Source organism: Symphalangus syndactylus, chromosome 9 (assembly GCF_028878055.3).
Source record: "Symphalangus syndactylus isolate Jambi chromosome 9, NHGRI_mSymSyn1-v2.1_pri, whole genome shotgun sequence".
Taxonomy (NCBI): domain Eukaryota; kingdom Metazoa; phylum Chordata; class Mammalia; order Primates; family Hylobatidae; genus Symphalangus; species Symphalangus syndactylus.
Genome location: NC_072431.2, coordinates 64,074,298 through 64,094,110, shown reverse-complemented (window position 1 = coordinate 64,094,110; position 19,813 = coordinate 64,074,298). Strand labels below are relative to the sequence as shown.

Here is a 19,813-nt window from a genome sequence, read left to right as displayed (position 1 = left end):
CTAGAGCCAGTGAAGGGCAACAATTGCCAAAAAATAGAAGGGATCAGGTGGTAGGCTGGGCACGGTGGCTCACGCCTATAATCCCAGCACTTTGGGAGGCCGAGGTGGGCAGATCACGAGGTCAGGAGATTGAGACCATCCTGGCTAACATGGTGAAACCCCGTCTCTACTAAAAATACAAAAAATTAGCCTGGTGTGGTGGTGGGTACCTGTAGTCGCAGCTACTCGGGAGGCTGAGGCAGGAGAATGGCGTGAACCCGGGAGGCGGAGTTTGCAGTGAGCCGAGATTGCGCCACTGCACTCCAGCCTGGGCAACAGAGCGAGACTCTGTGTCAAAAAAAAAAAAAAAAAAAAAGAAGGGATCAGGTGCGGAGAAATGGAGTGGCATGGAGTCACATTCAGCCTGCCAGCCCAGAGACTTGCCATCCATCACCTCGAGTCTATATGTTGTTGTCTGCATGTCGAAAGCAGTCAACTTGATCACAGCCAAGACTGTTCACTCTTACTGGACTTGACTGACTCTGGGCACCAACCATAGACAGATCCTAGTCATTCCTAGACACGAAACTTGGGGACTATGTGATTACACCATGGTTATAATTATAATGTATTTTTGAGCCCCCATGGTGGCAGGTTTTGTTGGTTAAGTGAATGCATGCATGCCTGAGTGCTTTGCAACATAAATTATCATTGTCTTTTAGGAACAGAGGCATCTCCACCTACACTGCAAGAAGCGGTAACTGAAAAAGAATAGAGCCAAACCAACACCCCATATGTCAGTGTAAATCCTTGTTACCTATCTCGTGTGTGTTATTTCCCCAGCCACAGGCCAAATCCTTGGAGTCCCAGGGGCAGCCACACCACTGCCATTACCCAATGCCAAGGACATGCATGACACTTCCAAAGACTCCCTCCATAGCGACACCCTTTTTGTTTGGACCCATGGTCGTCTCTGTTCTTTCCCCGCCTCCCTAGTTAGCATCCAGGCTGGCCAGTGCTGCCCATGAGCAAGCCTAGGTACAAAGAGGGGTGGGGGGGGCAGGGCCACTCAACAGAGAGGACCAACCTCCAGTCCTGCTGACTATTTGACCCCCACACGATGGGTATCCTTAATAGAGGGGCTGCTTGTTGTTTGTTGACAGCTTGGAGAGGGAAGATCTTATGCCTTTTCTTTTCTGTTTTCTTCTCAGTCTTTTCAGTTTCATCATTTGCACAAACTTGTGAGCATCAGAGGGCTGATGGATTCCAAACCAGGACACTACCCTGAAATCTGCACAGTCAGAAGGACGGCAGGAGTGTCCTGGCTGTGAATGCCAAGGCCGTTCTCCCCCTCTTTGGGCAGTGCCATGGATTTCCACTGCTTCTTATGGTGGTTGGTCGGGTTTTTTGGTTGTATTTTTTTTTTTTAAGTTTCACTCACATAGCCAACTCTCCCAAAGGGCACACCCCTGGGGCTGAGTTTCCAGGGCCCCCCCACTGTGGCAGCTCCGGCGATGGTGCTGCCCAGGCCTCTCGGTGCTCCACCTCCGCCTCCATACTGAGCAAGTGCTGGCCCACCCAGTCCATGCTCCAGGGTCAGGCGGAGCTGCTGAGTGACAGCTTTCCTCAAAAAGCAGAAGGAGAGTGAGTGCCTTTCCCTCCTAAAGCTGAACCCTGGCGGAAAGCCTCTGTCCACCTTCACAAGGGAGAATACAACAGAAAGAGGGACAAGAGGGTTCACACAGCTCAGTTCCCATGACCAGGCTCAAAAACTTGATCACATGCTTGAATGGAGCTGGTGAGATCAACAACACTACTTCCCTGCTGGAATGAACTGGCCGTGAATGGTCTGTGTCAAGTGGGCCATCTCCCTTGGCCCAGAGAGGGAGCCTGGGAGCAATTCCCAACTCCTTTCTGCAGATGTCTGCCTTGGCATCCTCTTGAATAGGAAGATCGTTCCACCTTCTACATAATTGACAAACCCGGAAGATCAGATGCAATTGCTTCCATCAGGAAAGAACCCTATACTTGGTTTGCTACCCTTAGTATTTATTACTAACCTCCCTTAAGCAGCAACATCCTACAAAGAGATGCTTGGAGCAATCAGGACTTCAGGTGTGACTCTAGCAAGGCTCATCTTTCTGCCCGGCTACATCAGCCTTCAAGAATCAGAAGCAAGGCCAAGGTGCTGGACTGTTACTGACTTGGATCCCAAAGCAAGGAGATCATTTGGAGCTCTTGGGTCGGAGAAAATGAGAAAGGACAGAGCCAGCGGCTCCAGCTCCTTTCAGCCACATGCCCCAGGCTCCCGCTGCCCTGTGGACAGAATGAGGACAGAGGGCACATGAACAGCTTGCCAGGGATTGGCAGCCCAACAGCACTTTTCCTCTTCTAGATGGACCCCAGCATTTAAGTGACCTTCTGATCTTGAAAAAACAGCGTCTTCCTTCTTTATCTATAGCAACTCATTGGTGGTAGCCATCAAGCACTTCCCAGGATCTGCTCCAACAGAATATTGCTAGGTTTTGCTACATGACGGGTTGTGAGACTTCTGTTTGATCACTGTGAACCAACCCCCATCTCCCTAGCCCACCCCTCTCCCCAACTCCCTCTCTGTGCATTTTCTAAGTGGGACATTCAAAAAACTCTCTCCCAGGACCTCGGATGACCATACTCAGATGTGTAACCTCCATACTGGGCTAAGGAAGTATCAGCACTAGAAATTGGGCAGTCTTGTGTTGAATGCTGCTTTCTGCTTAGTATTTTTTTGATTCAAGGCTCAGAAGGAATGGTGCGTGGCTTCCCTGTCCCAGTTGTGGCAACTAAACCAATTAGTGTGTTCTTGATGCAGGTCAACATTTCCAAAAGTGGCTAGTCCTCACTTCTAGATCTCAGCCATTCCAACTCACATGTTCCCAATCACCAATGGGGTGGCCGGGCACAGTGGCTCACGCCTGTAATCCCAGCACTTTGAGAGGCTGAGGCGGGTGGATCACCTGAGGTCGGGAATTCGAGACCAGCCTGGCCAACATGGTGAAACCCCATCTCTGCTAAAAATACCAAAAATTAGCCAAGCGTAGTGACGGGTGCCTGTAATCCCAGCTACTCAGGAGGCTGAGACAGGAGAATCTCCTGAACCCTGGAGGCAGAGGTTGCAGTGAGCTGAGATCACGCCATTGTACTCCAGCCTGGGCAACAAGAGCAAAACTCCGTCTCAAAAAAAAAAAAAACAAAAAAAAAACAAAAAAATTACAAGTAGGGCAAAAAGTCTAGTGTAATGGATCAAATTAAGATTCTCTGCCCAGCCGGGCACAGTGGCTCATGCCTGTAATCCCAGAACTTTGGGAGGCCAAGGCAGGATGATTGCTTGAGCTCAGGAGTTTGAGACCAAGCTGGGCATCATAGCGAGACCTCATCTCTACTAAAATTCAAAAACAAAATCAGCTGGGCATGATGGTGCGTGCCTGTAGTCTCAGCTAGTTGGGGAGCTGAGGTGGGAGAATTGCTTGAGCTTGGGAAGTCAAGGCTGCAGTCAGCCCTGATTGTGCCACTGCACTCCGGCCTGGGTGACAAAGTGAGACCCTGTCTCAAAAAAAAAAAAAGATTCTCTGTCAGAGCCCAGCCCAGGAGTTTGAGGCTGCAATGAGCCATGATTGCCCACTGCACTTCAGCCTGAGTGACAGAGCGAGACTCCATCTCTTTAAAAACAAACAAACAAATTATCTGAATAATCCTGTCTCTAAAAAGAAGCCACAGAAATGTTTAAAACCTTCATCGAACTTAGCCTGAGTCATAACGGTTAAGAAAGCACTTAAACAGAAGCAGAGGCTAATTCAGTGTCACATGAGGAAGTAGCTGTCAGATGTCACATAATTACTTTCGTAATAGCTCAGATTAGAACGGCTACCCCATTCTCTAGACTAAATCAAATTGTCCTATTGTGACTCTTCTAAAAATGAAGATGAAGAGGTATTTAATGACACACCTTGGATTAAAACGGGAATCACATCTTAAAGCTAAAAATGAACCTGCCAGCCTTTTAAATGAGTCACTGAGCATCACTAGTGACAAGTCTTGGGTGAGCGTAAATGGGTCATGACAAGATGGGACAGCAACAAAATCATGGCTTAGGATCGACAAGAAGTTGAAAAACAGCTGCATCTGTTACTTAAGTTTGTAAGACAGTGCCCTGAGACCTCTAGAGAAAAGATGTTTGTTTACATAAGAGAAAGAGGCCGGATGTGGTGCCTCATGCATTTAATCCCAGCACTTTGGGAGGCAGGGGCGGGTGGATCACCTGAGGTCAGGAGTTCAAGACTAGCCTGGCCAACATGGTGAAACCTCGTCTCTACTAAAAATACAAAAATTAGCCGGGCATGGTGGCAGGCACTTATAATCCCAGCTACTGGGGAGGCTGAGGCAGGAGAATCACTTGAACCTGGGGGACGGAGGTTGTAGTGAGCCAAGATCACACCACTGCACTCCAGCCTGAGTGACAGAGTAAGACTTCATCTCAAGAAAAAAAAGAGAGAGAAAGAAATAGAAGAGAAGAGTCACTTTGGCAGGGTTATTTTATATCTGAGCAAGGAGTTTAAATGAGACTAGTTTAGATTGTCTGCTGATGTGGCCGTCCATAGCAGTATCCCTAAAATCCCACCAGAATACAGGTCCCTCTAACCCAGTGGCTGGAAGAACCACTGTCTAGAGCAACTGTTCTTGGAACTGTCCCAGCTACCAAGTCAGACACCAAGGTTTATGCCACCAGGTAACACGGGGATCACAGGTACATGTCACTCTGGTCAGATTAGTTGGCTTTGGCCCCTCGACTCTGTGCAGGAGCTAGTTCTCAGCTTGCAGCTGGAAGTTCTCTCTTAGCTCCTTAGTCTAGAGGGGTCTCCTGGCTCCACTTGACCCTGGTCTTTAATAACCAGTCAGTATCTTGCTACCTTCTACCACCTTTCCAAATCTCTGGAAATCCTGCCAGGGAAAGCCTCCAGTTCCAACGTTGGCTTTCCAAGCAAACTGGCTTTGCCCTCTCTGCCATCCTTGTCCTCCAGAGACTGCACCACCTGTAGCATAGAAAACCACCACCACGGACCTGCCAGCCATCGACGCAGCAAACCAGCCAGCTGTTTGCTGCCAAATTCCTTCCTCTCCCAGGTCCAGACCAAATACAAGATCAGCACCACACCGTGTTGTTGTCAGGAGCCAAAGCAACAGGAAACAATTCAATGCTGTTGGGTTCGATTCTGAGAGTAGATTTTTCCAGACATGTCTTTCAGGTGACCCTCAACTACCTCAGGTTTGAAGGCCCTAAATGAAACTGATTACCGCTCATAGGGACAAACCGAGGGGGTTCGGTTACATCTTGGTGATAATGCAATTGTCTCAAACTTATAACAAACTCTTTCACATTTCGGTTTGCAGGGATAGGGTTGGGTTTTTCTTTTCTTCTGTTTTTAACCTTTCCCCCGGGTTTCCATTAGGGTAGTTCCTTGAAATGAATTTCATTTTTCACTGAGTGCCTACCTTCCCAGGGCAGGTGGCCACTGGCTTCTGTTTCCCTCCAACAATACTTTTATTATGGTATTTAGACCTTTCTTTGTATAATACATTGCATCTGTGTTTTCAATTTTTCAAATAAATATTTCCGCCTGGCAATGGAGCGTGGTGGTGATTGACTGGCCAGCATGGCTGTGAGGTATAGGCTCCAGTGAGAAGCCTGCATTTGTACCCTGGGGTTCATGGAATCCACTTAGCCCCACACCTCTGGGAATATATCTTAGAAATATTAGTTTGAGCCGGGAGTGGTGGCTCACACCAGTAATCCCAGCTCTTAGGGAGGCAGAGGCAGGAGGATAGCTTGAGCCCAGGAGTTAAGAGACCTGCCTGGACAATATAGTGAGAAGCTGTTCTCCACAAAAAGGAAAAAAAAAAAAAGAAATATTAGTTTGATTCTGGGCATGCTGGCTCATGCGTGTAATCCCAGCACTTTGGGAGGCTGCGGTGGGAGGATCACTTGAGTGCAGGAGTTTGAGAGCAGCCTGGGCAACATAGCAACACCCCGTCTACAACAAAATTAACTGGGAATGGTAGCATATGCCTGTAGTCCCAGCTACTCGGGAGGCTGAGTCAGGAGGCTCACTTCAGCCCAGGAGGTTGAGGCTGCAGTGATCACGCCATTGTACTCCACCCTGGGCAACAGAGCAAGACCCTGTCTCTTGAAAAAAAAAAAAAAGACATATTTGTTTGCACTTCTTAAACATGTTCCATCCTCCCTGTACACTATCCTGTCCATGGGAATGATCAAATAGAAAGTCCCGAAGTGGGCCAAGCACAGTGGCTCACAACCATAATCCCAGCACTTTGGGAGGCTGAGGCAGGTGGATCACCTGAAGTTGGGAGTTCAAGACCAGCCTGACCAACATGGAGAAACTCCATCTCTACTAAAAATACAAAATTAGCCAGGTGTGGTGGCGCATGTCTGTAGTCCCAGCTACTCGGGAGGCTGAGGCAGGAGAATCACTTGAACCCAGGAGGCAGAGGTTGCGGTGAGCCGAGATCGTGCCATTGCACTCCAGCCTGGGCAACAAGAGCAAAACTCCGTCTCAAAAAAAAAGAGAAAGTCCCAAAGTAGTTAACACTGTCATTTAGGCTGAGCATGATGATTCATACCTGTAATCCCAGCACTTTGGGAGGCCAAGGCAGGAGGAGCACTTGAGGTAAGGCATTTGAGAGCAGCCTGGGCAACATGGCAAAACCCTGTCTCTATAAAAAAATACAAAAAAAAAAAAATAGCCAGGCATGGTGGTGTGCACCTGTACCCCCAGCTTCTAGGGAGGGTGAGATGGGAGAATCACGTGAGCCCCTGGAGAGGTTGAGGCTGCGGTAAGCCATGATTGCGCTACTGCACTCCAACCTGGATGACAGAGACCCTGTCTAAAAATATATAATAATTAAAAAAAAAACTGTCATATAGATCAGGTCTCATAAAATCTGGGGGTTCAGGCTGTGGCTCCTCCCTCTGCACCCTGTGATGCAAATTAACCTGTTACCTTAAAATGAGATGTGACCAATTCTGCTCCGAGACAGAAGCTACTGGTCATAAAGGGATTCAGAGCAAGCCAGTCACAGCTACCAGAGGATTTACAGAGGGAGCTAACAGAGCTGGGCTGAGCTGCAGAGCAACCTCTCCACAGCACGATTGGCTGCAACCTAATACTGCCAGTGTGTTAAGCAAGGGGACCTACAGGGGAGACACAGATTGGGAAAGGCTGGGCTTGGTAAGCAGGGGAATTGGCCCAAATGACTCATCACATAAGGAGAGAATGAGGCAGGTGATTACCTGTTAGAGAAGCTAGCATCTCTAAGGAGATCAAAGAACCAGTGGGATCACCTTGCTCAGTGGGAAGGTGATCTGGATAAATACCAAAGACGGGGACACTTGCCTACAGCTGGGCTTTTCTGCTCCCAGTGACAGAATGCCAAGGTGAGCCTGCTCCATTTAAAGCATAGGCCGGGCGCAGTGGCTCATGCTTGTAATCCCAGCACTTTAGGAGGCCCAAGCAGGTGGATCACTTGAGTCCAGGAATTCAAGACCAGCCTGGGCAACATGAAGAAACCCTATCTCTACAAAAAATACAAAAAATTAGCTGGGTGTGGTGGCACATGCCTGTAGTCCCAGCTACTTGGGAGACTGAGGCAGGAGGATTGCTTGAGCCCAGGAGGCAGAGGTTGCAGTGAGCTATGATGGCGCCACTGCACACTCCAGCCTGGGCGACAGAGCCAGACGTTGTCTCAAAAGCAAAACAAACAAAAAAAGACCATCTTGAACTGTCGTTTAAAAGCTCTACTAGGCTGGGCACAGTGCCTCATGCCTGTAATCCCAGCAATTTGGGAGGCCAAGGCAGAGGATCACTTGAGGTCAGGAGTTTGAGACCAGCCTGGCCAAGATGGTGAAACCCCATCTCTACTAAAAATACAAAAATTACCTGGGTCTGGCGGCATGCGCCTGTAATCCCAGCTATTCGGGAGGCTGAGGCACGAGAATCACTTGAACCTGGGAGGCAGAGGTTGCAGCGAGCCAAGATCACGCCACTGCACTCCAACCTGGGCAACAGAGCAAGCCTCCCACTCAAAAAAATAAAAAATAAAAGGTCTACTCAATTGTGCAGACAATGGAAAGCGGTTGATTGGCTTTAGGCAAAGGGGTGACATGATGAGATTTGCATCTGGTTGCAGTATGGAGGACAGAGTGGAGTGCAGCGTGGAGCCGGTGTAGATGAGGGAAACCAACAAGGAAGCTATTGTCATAGTCCAGGCAAAGGGTGATGGCATGTGAGACAGGGTAGTGGCAGGAGAGACAGGAGAAATGGCAGGCCAGAGAGACATATGGCAGGTAAAATGGACATGGAGAGACAGGCTTTGGATTACATAGAAGGGGGCTAGGGGCCCGGGCGCGGTGGCTCACGCCTGTAATCCCAGCACTTTGGGAGGCCGAGGTGGGCGGATCACGAGGTCAGGAGGTCAAGATCATCCTGGCTAACATGGTGAAACCCTGTCTCTACTAAAAAAATACAAAAAATTAGCCGTGCGTGATGGCGGGCGCCTGTAGTCCCAGCTACTCAGGAGGCTGAGGCAAGAGGATGGCATGAACCCGGGAGGTGGAGCTTGCAGTGAGCTGAGATCGCGCCACTGCACTCCAGCTTGGGCCACAGAGTGAGACTCCGTCTCAAAAAAAATAAAGAAAGAAAGAAAGAAAGAAGGGGGCTAGGGAAGGAGCTTTTAGGGAGGGGTCCTGGGTTTCCGGATTGTGAAATTAGTGGTGTCATCTACCTGGAAGAAGGCCAGGCTCAGCATAGATATTATGATATTATGTTAGATATTATATTTTGAGCTGAATTGCCTTTTTTATTTTCTTTTTTGAGACAGAGTCTCGCTGTGTCACCCAGGCTGGAGTACAGTGGCAGAATCTCAGCTCACTGCAACCTCCGCCTCCAGGGTTCAAGCAATTCTCCTGCCTCAGCCTCCCAAGGAGCTGGGATTACAAGCGCCCGCCACCACACCCGGCTAATTTCTTGTATTTTTAGTAGAGACCAGGTTTCACCATGTCGGCCAAGCTGGTTTCGAATTCCTGACCTCAAGTGATCCTCCCACCTTGGCCTCCCAAAATGCTGGGATTACAGGCATGAGCCACCACACCCAGCATGAATTGCCTTTTTTTTTTTTTTTTAAAGGCTGGGACAGAAGATTTTGCACTGTCACGCAGGCTGGAGTGCAGTGGCCCAGTCATAACTCACTGCAGCCTCCAGATCCTGGCCTCAAGCAATCATCCTGCCTCTGCCTCCCAAAGTGCTGGAATTATAGGTGTGAGCTACCACACCTGGCCTCAGCTGAGTTGCCTTTAAAACATTCTCGTGAAGATGCAAAGTTTAACTCAGAGAAGTCAGAGGTCATGGGAATTGAATTGTACCTAAAGCCATAACAGAAGAAAAGAGTACAAGAAAAGAAAAGGGTCTATAATGGAGCCTTGAGGATTTTCTGTATTTAAAATAACTGAGGCCAGGCACGGCGGCTCACGCCTGTAATCCCAGCACTTTGGGAGGCCAAGGCAGGCAGATCACCTGAGGTCAGGAGTTCAAGACCAGCCTGACCAACATGGAAAACGCCCCCCAGCCGGGCCCGGTGGCTCACGCCTGTAATCCCAGCACTTTGGGAGGCTGAGGCGGGTGGATCTCGAGGTCAGGAGATCGAGACCACGGTGAAACCCCGTCTCTACTAAAAATACAAAAAAATTAGCCGGGCGTGGTGGCGGGCGCCTGTAGTCCCAGCTACTCGGAGAGGCTGAGGCAGGAGAATGGTGTGAACCCGGGAGGCGGAGCTTGCAGTGAGCCGAGATTGCGCCACTGCACTCCAGCCTGGGTGACAGAGCAAGACTCCGTCTCAAAAAAAAAAAAAAAAAAAAAAAACAAAAAAAACCGCCCCCCATCCCCAACTAAAAATACAAAATTAGTCGGGTGTGGTGGCACATGCCTATAATCCCAGCTACTCGGGAGGCTGAGGCAGGAGAATTGCTTGAACTCAGGAGGCAGAGGTTGCTGTGAGCCGAGAACACACCATTGCACTCCAGTCTGGGCAACAAGAACGAAACTCCGTCTCAAAATAAATAAATAAATAAATAAAATAACCAATTTTAGGCTGGGCACAGTGGCTCATGCCCGTAATCTCTCAGCATTTTGGGAGGCCGAGGCAGGTGGATCAGCTGAGGTCAGGAGTTCAAGACCAGCCTGGCCAACATGGCGAAACCCCGTCTCCACTAAAAATACAAAAATTAGTTGGGCGTGGTGTTGGGTGCCTGCAATCCCAGCTACTCGGGAAGCTGAGGCAGGAGAAGAACTGCTTCAATCCAGGTGGCAGAGGTTGCAGTGAGCTGAGATTGCACCACTGCACTCCAGCCTGGGCAACAGAGTGAGACTCCGTATCAAAAAAAATGATAATAATAAAAATAAAAAATAAAATAACCAAGTTTAATGTATTTTTTCTACAGTCAGTTTCTTAGTCCATTTGCACTGCTTTAACAGTACCTGAGACCTGGTAATTTATAAAGAATGGAAATCGGCTGGGCACAGTGGCTCACACCTATAATCTCAGCACTGTGGGAGGCTCAGGTGAGCAGATCACTTGAGTCCAGGAGTTCAAGACCAGTCTGGGCAACATAGGGAGATCCCATCGCTACAAAAAATAATAATAATAAATAGCCAGGTATGGTGGTGCACACCTGTAGTCCCAGCTACATGAGAGGCTGAGGTGAGTGGATCCAGGTACAGCACTTAAACACTCCTGACAATGAGTGCTGACAAAGAAAAACTGAGTAAAAGTGGAATTAGAGAGAACTCTAAATTACACATTATTTATTGAGCCACAACCCAGAAACAAGATGAGCACGCAACGACCCCTTACAGGATGGGTCTATGAAACTACTGCCAGACTCCATTATTCATGATCTTGAAAGACTGCCCAGGGCCTGATAAGGGGGTCTGTGGCAGAAGTGGGTGCAAGCTGGGAAAAAGGGAAGGAAGAAGCAGGGAACACTCCTCACCTCTTTGCATTTCTCCAACAGGCTCTCCAGCCGCTCAGGTGCCCTCTGCCCTGGCCCCTTGTTTCTTTCAGCCTCATACTGACGCTCATTGTTATCTTGGTGCAGACTCAGTTGGAGGGCAACTCTTACCAGGGAGGTCGTCAGTTTCATAGCTTTGAGTAAGGAAAAAGAGATAAAGAAATCATTATTTAGGTCAGAGGAGAGAGGATGAGTAGAAGGAAAAAATAGAAGGAAAGAAGGGCAATGAAAATGAGAAGCCAGAGCAGGGTGACCCTAAAATCCTAAGACTGCCTGTCCTGGAGTGGACTGTTTCCCTCCAACTCTTGTGGTCTTCTTTTAACCATCGCATACCCCTAGTGGTGAGCTCTGACAAAAATATTAAGCCTGGAAATTGTTGCTATGATCTACCCCTTCTCAGAACTCCACTAGTGAGAAACTGGATTGAAGTTTAGGATACAAGAGGCATGGCCTTAAAGTGAAGAGCCAAGATGCAGGTAGGAAAGAAGACCCTGAATCAGAGAAGAGAGGAAAGCCCTATAAACCCCCAGGAGAATGTCCAGAGTAAAAATGAATGCTCGCCAGCCAGGGTGCTAGTGTGACGGAAGGCGCGGACTTGTGAGTCTGACAGGCCAGTGAGCAGGCAGATGAGGTTGTCCATAGGGAAGCCATCATGGAGGAAGCTGTACTGGAACCAACAGACCAATGTCCTCACAGACTCACAGAAGCTGCCCTGGAACTTCTTCCAGGATGGACCTGGAGCTGTCAGAGGATAGTCCCCCGAGTCCTACAAATGGATGTATGAAAAGGATGGGAAAGTTATGACCAGGTCCATGAAGTCATAGGGGCTTGGATGTCAAAATCCAACAGTCTAGTAAAAATATCTCGGTTATACCTCATTTCCTGGTAGTCTCCCCAGTTTGAGAGGCATATTCAGATCTCTTTTACTCCCAAGAGACCAGCCTGGCCAACATGGTGAAACCCGTCTCTACTAAAAATACAGAAAAAATTTGCTGGGTGTGGGGGTGCACTTCTGTAATCCCAGCTACTTGTGAGGCTGGGGCAGGAGAATCACTTGAACCCGGAAGATGGAGGTTCGAGTGAGCCGAGATCGTGACACTGCACTCCAGCCTGGGCGATAAAGCGAGACTCTGACTCAAAAAAAAAAAAAAAAAAGTGCCAAACAGCCCAGGTTTGGTCTGATATGTTCAGAAAAAAGCAAAACACTCACCTCTCACCTTTTCTTTTCCTACAATGATGCAATTTAATACAACAATGGCTGCAGGAACGCTGCAGAAATATCATTTAAGTGAAACAGAAGGGCTTTCCTGGCCGGACACAGTGGTCACTCCTGTAATCCCAAAAGTTTGGTTGGCTAAGGTGGGAGGATTTCTTGTGGCCAGGAGTTCGAGGCTGCAGTGAGCTGTGATCCACCACTGCATTCCAGCATGGACATCAGAGTAAGGCCTGTCTCTAAAAAAACCCTTCATCCCTCAAAAGAGGGATTTGCAAATACCAGCCTTTCAGCCTGAGGATCACATGGAGGAACGTTAAGACACAGATGCTGGGCCCCAGCCCCATTGATTCTAATTCAAAAAACTGATGTGGGGCCTGGTTTAACTCCATCATTGGAATCCATTGAGATTTGGAACTCTCTGGGTTGGACAGTGCAAGAGAGATCCTAAAGAAAGCAAAGTCACTATGGACTGAAATGAGCAGACAAGGTTTTCTGAGCGTGGGGAAATATGATCTGGGCCTCACTTGGCAGGACTGTGGCCAGGCCTTGAGTCCTTGGCTCAGTGGGACCTTCTGAAACAGCCTCCAAGCCATGCCCCCGCTTCCTTTGCTTTTGGATGACCCCCCTTCAGCAGCCTTGGTGCTGATGGGAGTAAGTCGACCTGCAGCAGAAGTTCAGCCCAAGTCTCAGCCCAGCACCCTCCTTACACCTGAGCACGGTCTGTTCATGCTGCCGTCTCTGTGCTTCTCTGCGGAGTCGTGGTTTCTGTACCTTGAAGAGAACTTCCCCTCTGGGACCCAGAAACCCAGTTAACCCTCAAGAAAAAAGTGAATGAAATTACTGAAGACAACTCTGTGGTGAGGAGATGGAAAAGAGGCTCTCTCTCATATATATGTGTATATATATATATATATATATATATATATATATACATATATATATGTATATATATATATATATATATACATATATATATGTATATATATATATATATATGATACATATATATATATATGTTGAAACAGAGTTTCACTCTTGTCACCCAGGCTGGAGTGCAGTGGCTCAATCTCGGCTCACTGCAACCTCTGCCTCCCAGGTTTGAGTGATTCTCCTGCCTCAGCCTCCCGAGTCCCTTGGATTACAGGCGCATGCCACCACACCCAGCTAATTTTTATATTTTTTTAGTAGAGACAGGGTTTCATCATGTTCGCCAGGCTGGTCTTGAACACCTGACTTCAAATGATCCACCTGCCTCTGCCTCTCAAAGTGCTGGGAATATAGGTGTGAGACACTGCACCCGGCCTGTTTTTGTTTTTTACAGACAAGGTCTCTGTTGCCCTGGCTAGGGTGCAGTGGTACAATCAGCTCTCTGTTGCCTCCTGGGCTCAAGCAATCCTCTTCTTTCAGCCTTCCAAGTAGCTGAGACTACAGGTGCATGCCTGTAGTTGATATAGCATCTTGCTGTGTTGCCCAGGCTGGCCTCGAATTCCTGGTCACAAGCGATCCCCTTGCCTTGGCCTCTCAAAGTGCTGGGATTACAGGCGTGAGCCATTGAGCCCAACCAGAAAGATGATCTTTAAGGGCCCTTCCCATGGTACCATATCCAAGTCAGCAAGATTGTGGCTATAGCAAATTTAACATAACCAGATCTGCTAGTATTATGGGCTGCATGGTGTGCCCCCTACCCCAAATTCATGTATTGAAGCCATGATCCTCCAGACCTTAGAGGTGACCTTATTGGAGCCAGAGTCTTTACAGAGGTGATCAAGTTAAAATGAAGTCACTAGAGGCCAGGCACGGTGGCTCACACCAGTAATCCCAGCACTTCGGGAGGCCGAGGCAGGCAGATAATGAGCCCAAGAGACCAAGACCATCCTGGCCGACACGGTGAAACCCCGTCTCTACTAAAAGTACAAAAATTAGCCAGGCACGGTGGCTTGTGCCTGTAGTCCCAGCTAGTCGGGAGGCTGAGGCAAGAGAATTGCTTGAACCCTGAAGGCGGAGCTTGCAGTGAGCTGAGATTGCGCCACTGCACTCCAGCGTGGCAACAGAGCGAGACTCCATCTCAAAAAAACAAAGAAAAAAGGGAAATTGAACTTCTAATGCTTTAGTGCGCTAGAGAAATATTTTTTACTGAAACCAACTCAAATGTTTTAGGAATTCAACTTCACATATACTTCACATATATGTTACTGAGCAGTCAATGGACTCGCCACCCAATGTGTAGAGAGGCCAATACCATGGCTCCAGCTTTTGAGAAATAAAGCTTTTTTGTAAGTCAACTAGCAAGAACACAGGAGGAAATACTCAAATCTCCCTTACACAGCTGGGGGCTATGTCAGCTTTTATAAGCATAGGGTAATGAGGTGTGATTTGATTGGATCTTGCAATAAAGTAATGCTGGGAGGTGTGATCTGACTGGATCCTGCCATGGAGTGACACCAAAACTCAATCTGATTGGATCCAGGCTCCTGCCATGGGGTATCCAGTTCTTAAATTGGTCCCAGCTCTTCAGGCTGAGCTCTTAGGTTCCACTCCGTCGTGGCACGCTTGGTTAACCTGGGCATGCACAGGGTACATGACCTTCAACCTGCAGGTCCATGGCAATTGAAAAACACCTGACAACTTCATTACATAAAAGTTGAACTGAGCTGGTTCAGTGACTCACGCCTGCAATCCCAGCACTTTGGGAGGCAAAGGCAGGCGGATCACCTGATATCAGGAGTTCAAGACCAGCCTGGCCAAAATGGTGAAAACCCGTCTCTACTAAAAATATAAATATTAGCCAGGTGCGGTGGCACACTCTTGTAATCCTAGCTACTCCAGAGGCTGAGGCAGCAGAATCACCTGAACCTAGGAGGTGGAGGTTGCAGTGAGCTGAGATTGTGCCATTGCACTCCAGCCTGGGTGACAAGAGCGAAACTCCATCAAAAAAAAAAAAAAAGTTGAACTAGATTTGGTCTGATGCAGTTACAGATTTACAAACTGCGCCCCCACCCTCCTGCTGACACCTTCCACTCCTCATTCTTGAGGGATTAGGGATGGAGGTCATGCTTCTGCATCAACTTCATGCCGACCAGGGGCACTGAGTCCCCTCAAGTGAGAGGAATGAAACTCTTGGGCTGCTGAGTTCAAATGAGTTCTGGGGTCACCCGGAGTAGCTTGAAGGATTGGTATTGTTGTAATACAAGCTGAAGGTGGAAGTGTTGGAGCCTGGAGGACCAACAGTTCACCATCCATTTAAATAAACAGGACCAAAAAGTAACAGAACAGTGGCCACGAGGGGCCCCAACAGAGGAAGAAACCAGGTGAGGTGTGGTATAGTGGACTCGACTGCCTTCTAAATCTCAGTGGTTGGCCAGGTGCAGTGGCTCACGCCTGTAATTCCAGCAAAAGAAAAGCTGAGGCAGGGTGATCAAGAGGTCAGGAGTTCAAGACCAGTATGGCAAACATGGTGAAGCCCCTTCTCTACTAAAAATACAAAAATTGGCCAGGCGTGGTGGCATGTGCTGTAATCCCAGCTACTCGAGCGGCTGAGGCAGGAGAATCGCTTGAACCCAGGAGGCGGAGGTTGCAGTGAGCCGAGATTGTGCCACTGCACTCTAGCCTGGGTGACTGAGCAAGACTCCTTCTCAAAAGAAAGAAAGAAAAAGGAAATTCCCCAGGGAAGTACCTCGGCTTATTTCATAAAAAGGTACTGAAGGAAGCAGAGGCATGTGGAGGACTTCTCCACCTCGTGCAGCTATTTGGGCCATGGCGTCTGAAATTTATTATTTCAGAGGCACTCTTTGATGACCTTGGCAGTGGACTGCAGTCATCTGTTTAGGCCTCTCCATGGCCCACATCAATGCCAGTATTTCTGTTTGTTGCACATTTGATTTCCTTGCTGTTGGCATTTAGAAGGCACTCTGTTTCCCAGATCGCACCCTGGGCATGGACCACAGAGATTGCGTCTTGTGAGTCTGTAGAAACAGTCAAGGCCTTGTCCTCTCTTAGGTCCAGAACTCAAGTGAATGCAGATTTTCCCAGCCGTCTGCACTGAAGTCCCTGCGGGGAGGCTCCTGGCTGGTTCCCGTAGGTAGACAGCTACACACCCTGCCCTTCATTGGCTTCTTTTCATGAAGCTCCTGCCATCTACAAAACATGTCTCCCTTTTCTTCTTGAACCACATCTCTGTTATTGAAACTCTGGTAGTCGGCCGGGCGCAGTGGCTATGCCTGTAATCCCAGCACTTTGGGAAGCCAAGGTGGGCAGATCACCTGAGGTCAGGAGTTCAAGACCAGCCTGGCCAACATGGCGAAACCCCATCTCCAATACAAATAGAAAAATTAGCCAAGCATGGTGGCCACTACACTCCACCCTGGGAAACAGAGCAAGACTCCATCTCAAAAAAAAAAAAAAAAGAAAGAAAGAAAGTATCATGCTTTTCTGAGTTCTGTGAGTTGTTATAGTGAATTATCAAACCTGAGGCCATGGCGGGAACCTCCAAATTTGCAGCCAGTTGGTGAGAAGCACATGTGGTCTGAGGACACCCAAGCCTGCAGCTGCGTCTAGAGCAAGGGCAGCCTAGTGGGGGCTGGTGGCCTTAACCTGTGGCGTTTGAGGTAACATCAGGGAGTTGACATCAGAATTGCATCACACAGGCTGGGTGCGGTGGCTCACGCCCATAATCCCAGCACTTTGGGAGGCCGAGGAGGGCAGATCATGAGGTCAGGAGATCGAAACCATCCTGGCTAACACGGTGAAACCCCGTCTCTACTAAAAATACAAAAAATTAGCCGGGCATGGTGGCAGGCGCCTGTAGTCCCAGCTATGTGGGAGGCTGAGGCAGGAGAATGATGTGAACCCAGAAGGCAGAGCTTGTAGTGAGCCAAGATCGGGCCACCGCACTCCAGCCTGGACAACAGAGTGAGACTCCATCTCAAAAAAAAAAAAAAACCCCAGAATTGCGTCACACAGGCCAGGTGCGGTGGCTCATGCTTATAATCCCAACAATTTGAAAGGCAAGGTAAGAGGATCGCTTGAGCTTCAGTCTGAGGCTGCAGTGAGCTATGACCGCACCACTGCACCCCAGTCTGGGTGACAGCGCCAGAGCCCGACTCCAAAAATAAAAAAGAAAAATCACAAAGAATTGCATGGCAGAGTGCCTGTCTTTCACAGCTTTAACTGCTGCAGGAACTTTTTGTTTTTTGTTTTCTTTTTGAGACGGAGTCTCGCTCTGTAGCCCAGGCTGGAGTGCAGTGGCACGATCTCGGCTCGCTGCAAGCTCCACCTCCTGAGTTCACGCCATTCTCCTGCCTCAGCCTCCCGAGTAGCTGGGACTACAGGCGTCTGCCACCGCGCCCGGTTAAATTTTTGTATTTTTAGTAGAGACAGGGTTTCACCATGGTCTCGATCTCCTGACCTCCATGATCCACCCACCTCAGCCTTCCAAAGTGCTGGGATTACAGGCGTGAGCCACCTCGCCTGGCCCCTTTTTTTTTTTTTTTTTGAGAGGGAGTGGGGAGACACATTCTCTGCTAGTGATACTCCTGCCTCAGCCTCCCAAATAGCTGGGATTACAGGTTTGCACCACCATGCCTGCCTAATTTTTGTATTTTTAGTAGAGAAAGGGTTTCACCATGTTGGCCAGGCTGGTCTCAAACTCCTGCTGGGATCATGGGCGTGAGCCACCGCACCTGGCCACCTTTAGCGTTTTCTTACCACCTGGTTTTCCTCTCTCAATATCTTTCTCTCATTTCCTGCTTTAAAACTCTAGCTTGGCATCTGGGTGCAGGAGCTCATGCCTGTAATCCCAGGACTTTGGGAGGCCAAGGTAGGCGGATCACTTGAAGTCAGGAGTTTGAGACCAGCCTGGCCAACATGGTGAAACCTTGTCTCTACTATTTTTACAAGTTAGTTGGATGTACAGGCGGGTGCCTGTAGTCCCAGCTACTTGGGAGGCTGAGGCAGGAGAATTCCCTTGAACCCAGAGGTGAAAGTTGCAGGGAGCTGAGGTTGTACCCCTGCACTCCAGCCTGGGAGACAGAGTCTCGCTCTGTCTCCAAAACAAACAAACAAAAAAAGCCCTGTAGCTTGGGATCAGCCTTCTCTTCTATTGTTTTTCTTCAAAAAATAAAAATTAAAAATAGATGTAGATGCTATGTTGCTTAGACTGGCCTCAAACTCCTGGCTTCAAGTGATCCTCCCGCCATGACCTCCAAAACTGCTGGGATTGTAGGTGTGAGCACTGCACCCAGCCTTTTGTTTTTTTCTACATAAAAAACAACACAGGATTATCTTCCAGAGCTAATAAATATGTTCAAATAACCACAACCCCATTAAGGAAAAATATCACTTGACAGCAAATAATCAATCCAGACCAATATGATCACACTCGCTGTGAAGGTGAGAAAAGTTCATCTTTATTATGTTTCCCCAAGAGACGCACTGCACCGTTCTCTTGAAAACACACAGCTCATGCCCTCCTTTAGAACACACATCCTCTTTAAAGTAACATACAAACATGCCAATACAAGGTAAAAAAGTTACATCTGAATTCTCACATTTCAAACATACACTAAATATCAAATAAACATTTATTTTTACAAGAATTTAGGGGAACTATTACATAGCTATAAATGTAATATATATAGTAACAAGTATCATAGATAAAAAGCATGCTCCCTTCAGCAGCACGTGTAATAATAGATACAAATATTGAAAGGTAAAAGATTTAGGATAAAAAGAATCCTCTCTTAAAAAGGAAAACAAAATTATATTTATGTGTATATAACAGTTATTACACCCATCACACAACTTTATAGAAACAGCGTCTATTCAAAAATACCAGTATTTCCAAAACATTTAAAATAATATTTAAATAATTCTATGCCCATCTTTTTCAAAATAAACCAATAAAATAGATAGTATATATTAGACATGTTAGTATATATATCTGAGACATGTTAAAAATCACAACTGAATTCTCACAATTCAGTCATAAACCTAAACAGCAAATAAAAATTTCTATCACTACAATTTAGGGAACTACTAATAGCTATAAATAGAAGAGATTATCATGGAATTATCATAGATAAAAAGAGTGCTCGCTTCAGGAGCACATATAATAATACAGAAAAAAACTTAGTTAATAAAAGATTTAGGATAAAAAGAATTCTCTCTTAAAAAATAAAAGGAAATTATCTTTATGTATATATAACAGCTATAACTCTCATCAAAAAACCACAGGAACAGCATATTTTCAAAAGTACAACAATTTCCAAACTATCTGAAATAAACCTATTAATAATTCAATGGCCAACATTTTCCAAACAAACCAAGAAAATGCATAGTGCGCATGAAGCTATTGATTACAGTCTATGGCATTCATATTTCACAAAGAATTCTGTGCCAATCTCAGCCCCTGCACTGTGCCTTCAAATGCTTGTGGACTGTGGCAACCAAGTCCGTAAGAAACAGGAGCTCCAGTTTCTGCCCCAGGGAGGGTGGAATTCAGCAAT

General features: G+C 47.5%; 2 protein-coding genes across 16 annotated transcripts in view; one reads left to right on the top strand and one right to left on the bottom strand.

Moving 5' to 3' along the window:
• LOC129489781 (huntingtin-interacting protein 1-like) overlaps positions 1-5,640 on the top strand; it is an 87,733-nt gene extending 82,093 nt beyond the window's left edge. For 13 of the 15 annotated variants that reach the window (XM_063646343.1, XM_063646349.1, XM_063646347.1 and 10 more), the window contains one exon: positions 702-5,640. In XM_063646343.1, coding sequence (XP_063502413.1) covers positions 702-754 — 53 coding nt within the window. In that variant the 3' untranslated portion in view covers positions 755-5,640. The remainder of the gene's footprint in view (positions 1-701) is intronic. The other 2 variants (XM_063646348.1, XM_063646341.1) reach the window with 1 other exon arrangement.
• The window catches only part of LOC129490683 (putative STAG3-like protein 4), a 104,270-nt gene extending 91,366 nt beyond the window's left edge, over positions 1-12,904 (bottom strand). The window contains exons 1-3 of the mRNA XM_055294511.1: positions 12,836-12,904; positions 11,657-11,861; positions 11,078-11,229 (exon numbers count right to left, since the gene is read on the bottom strand). Coding sequence (XP_055150486.1) covers positions 11,078-11,229; positions 11,657-11,861; positions 12,836-12,904 — 426 coding nt within the window. The remainder of the gene's footprint in view (positions 1-11,077; positions 11,230-11,656; positions 11,862-12,835) is intronic.
• Between the last annotated feature and the right edge of the window lie 6,909 nt (positions 12,905-19,813).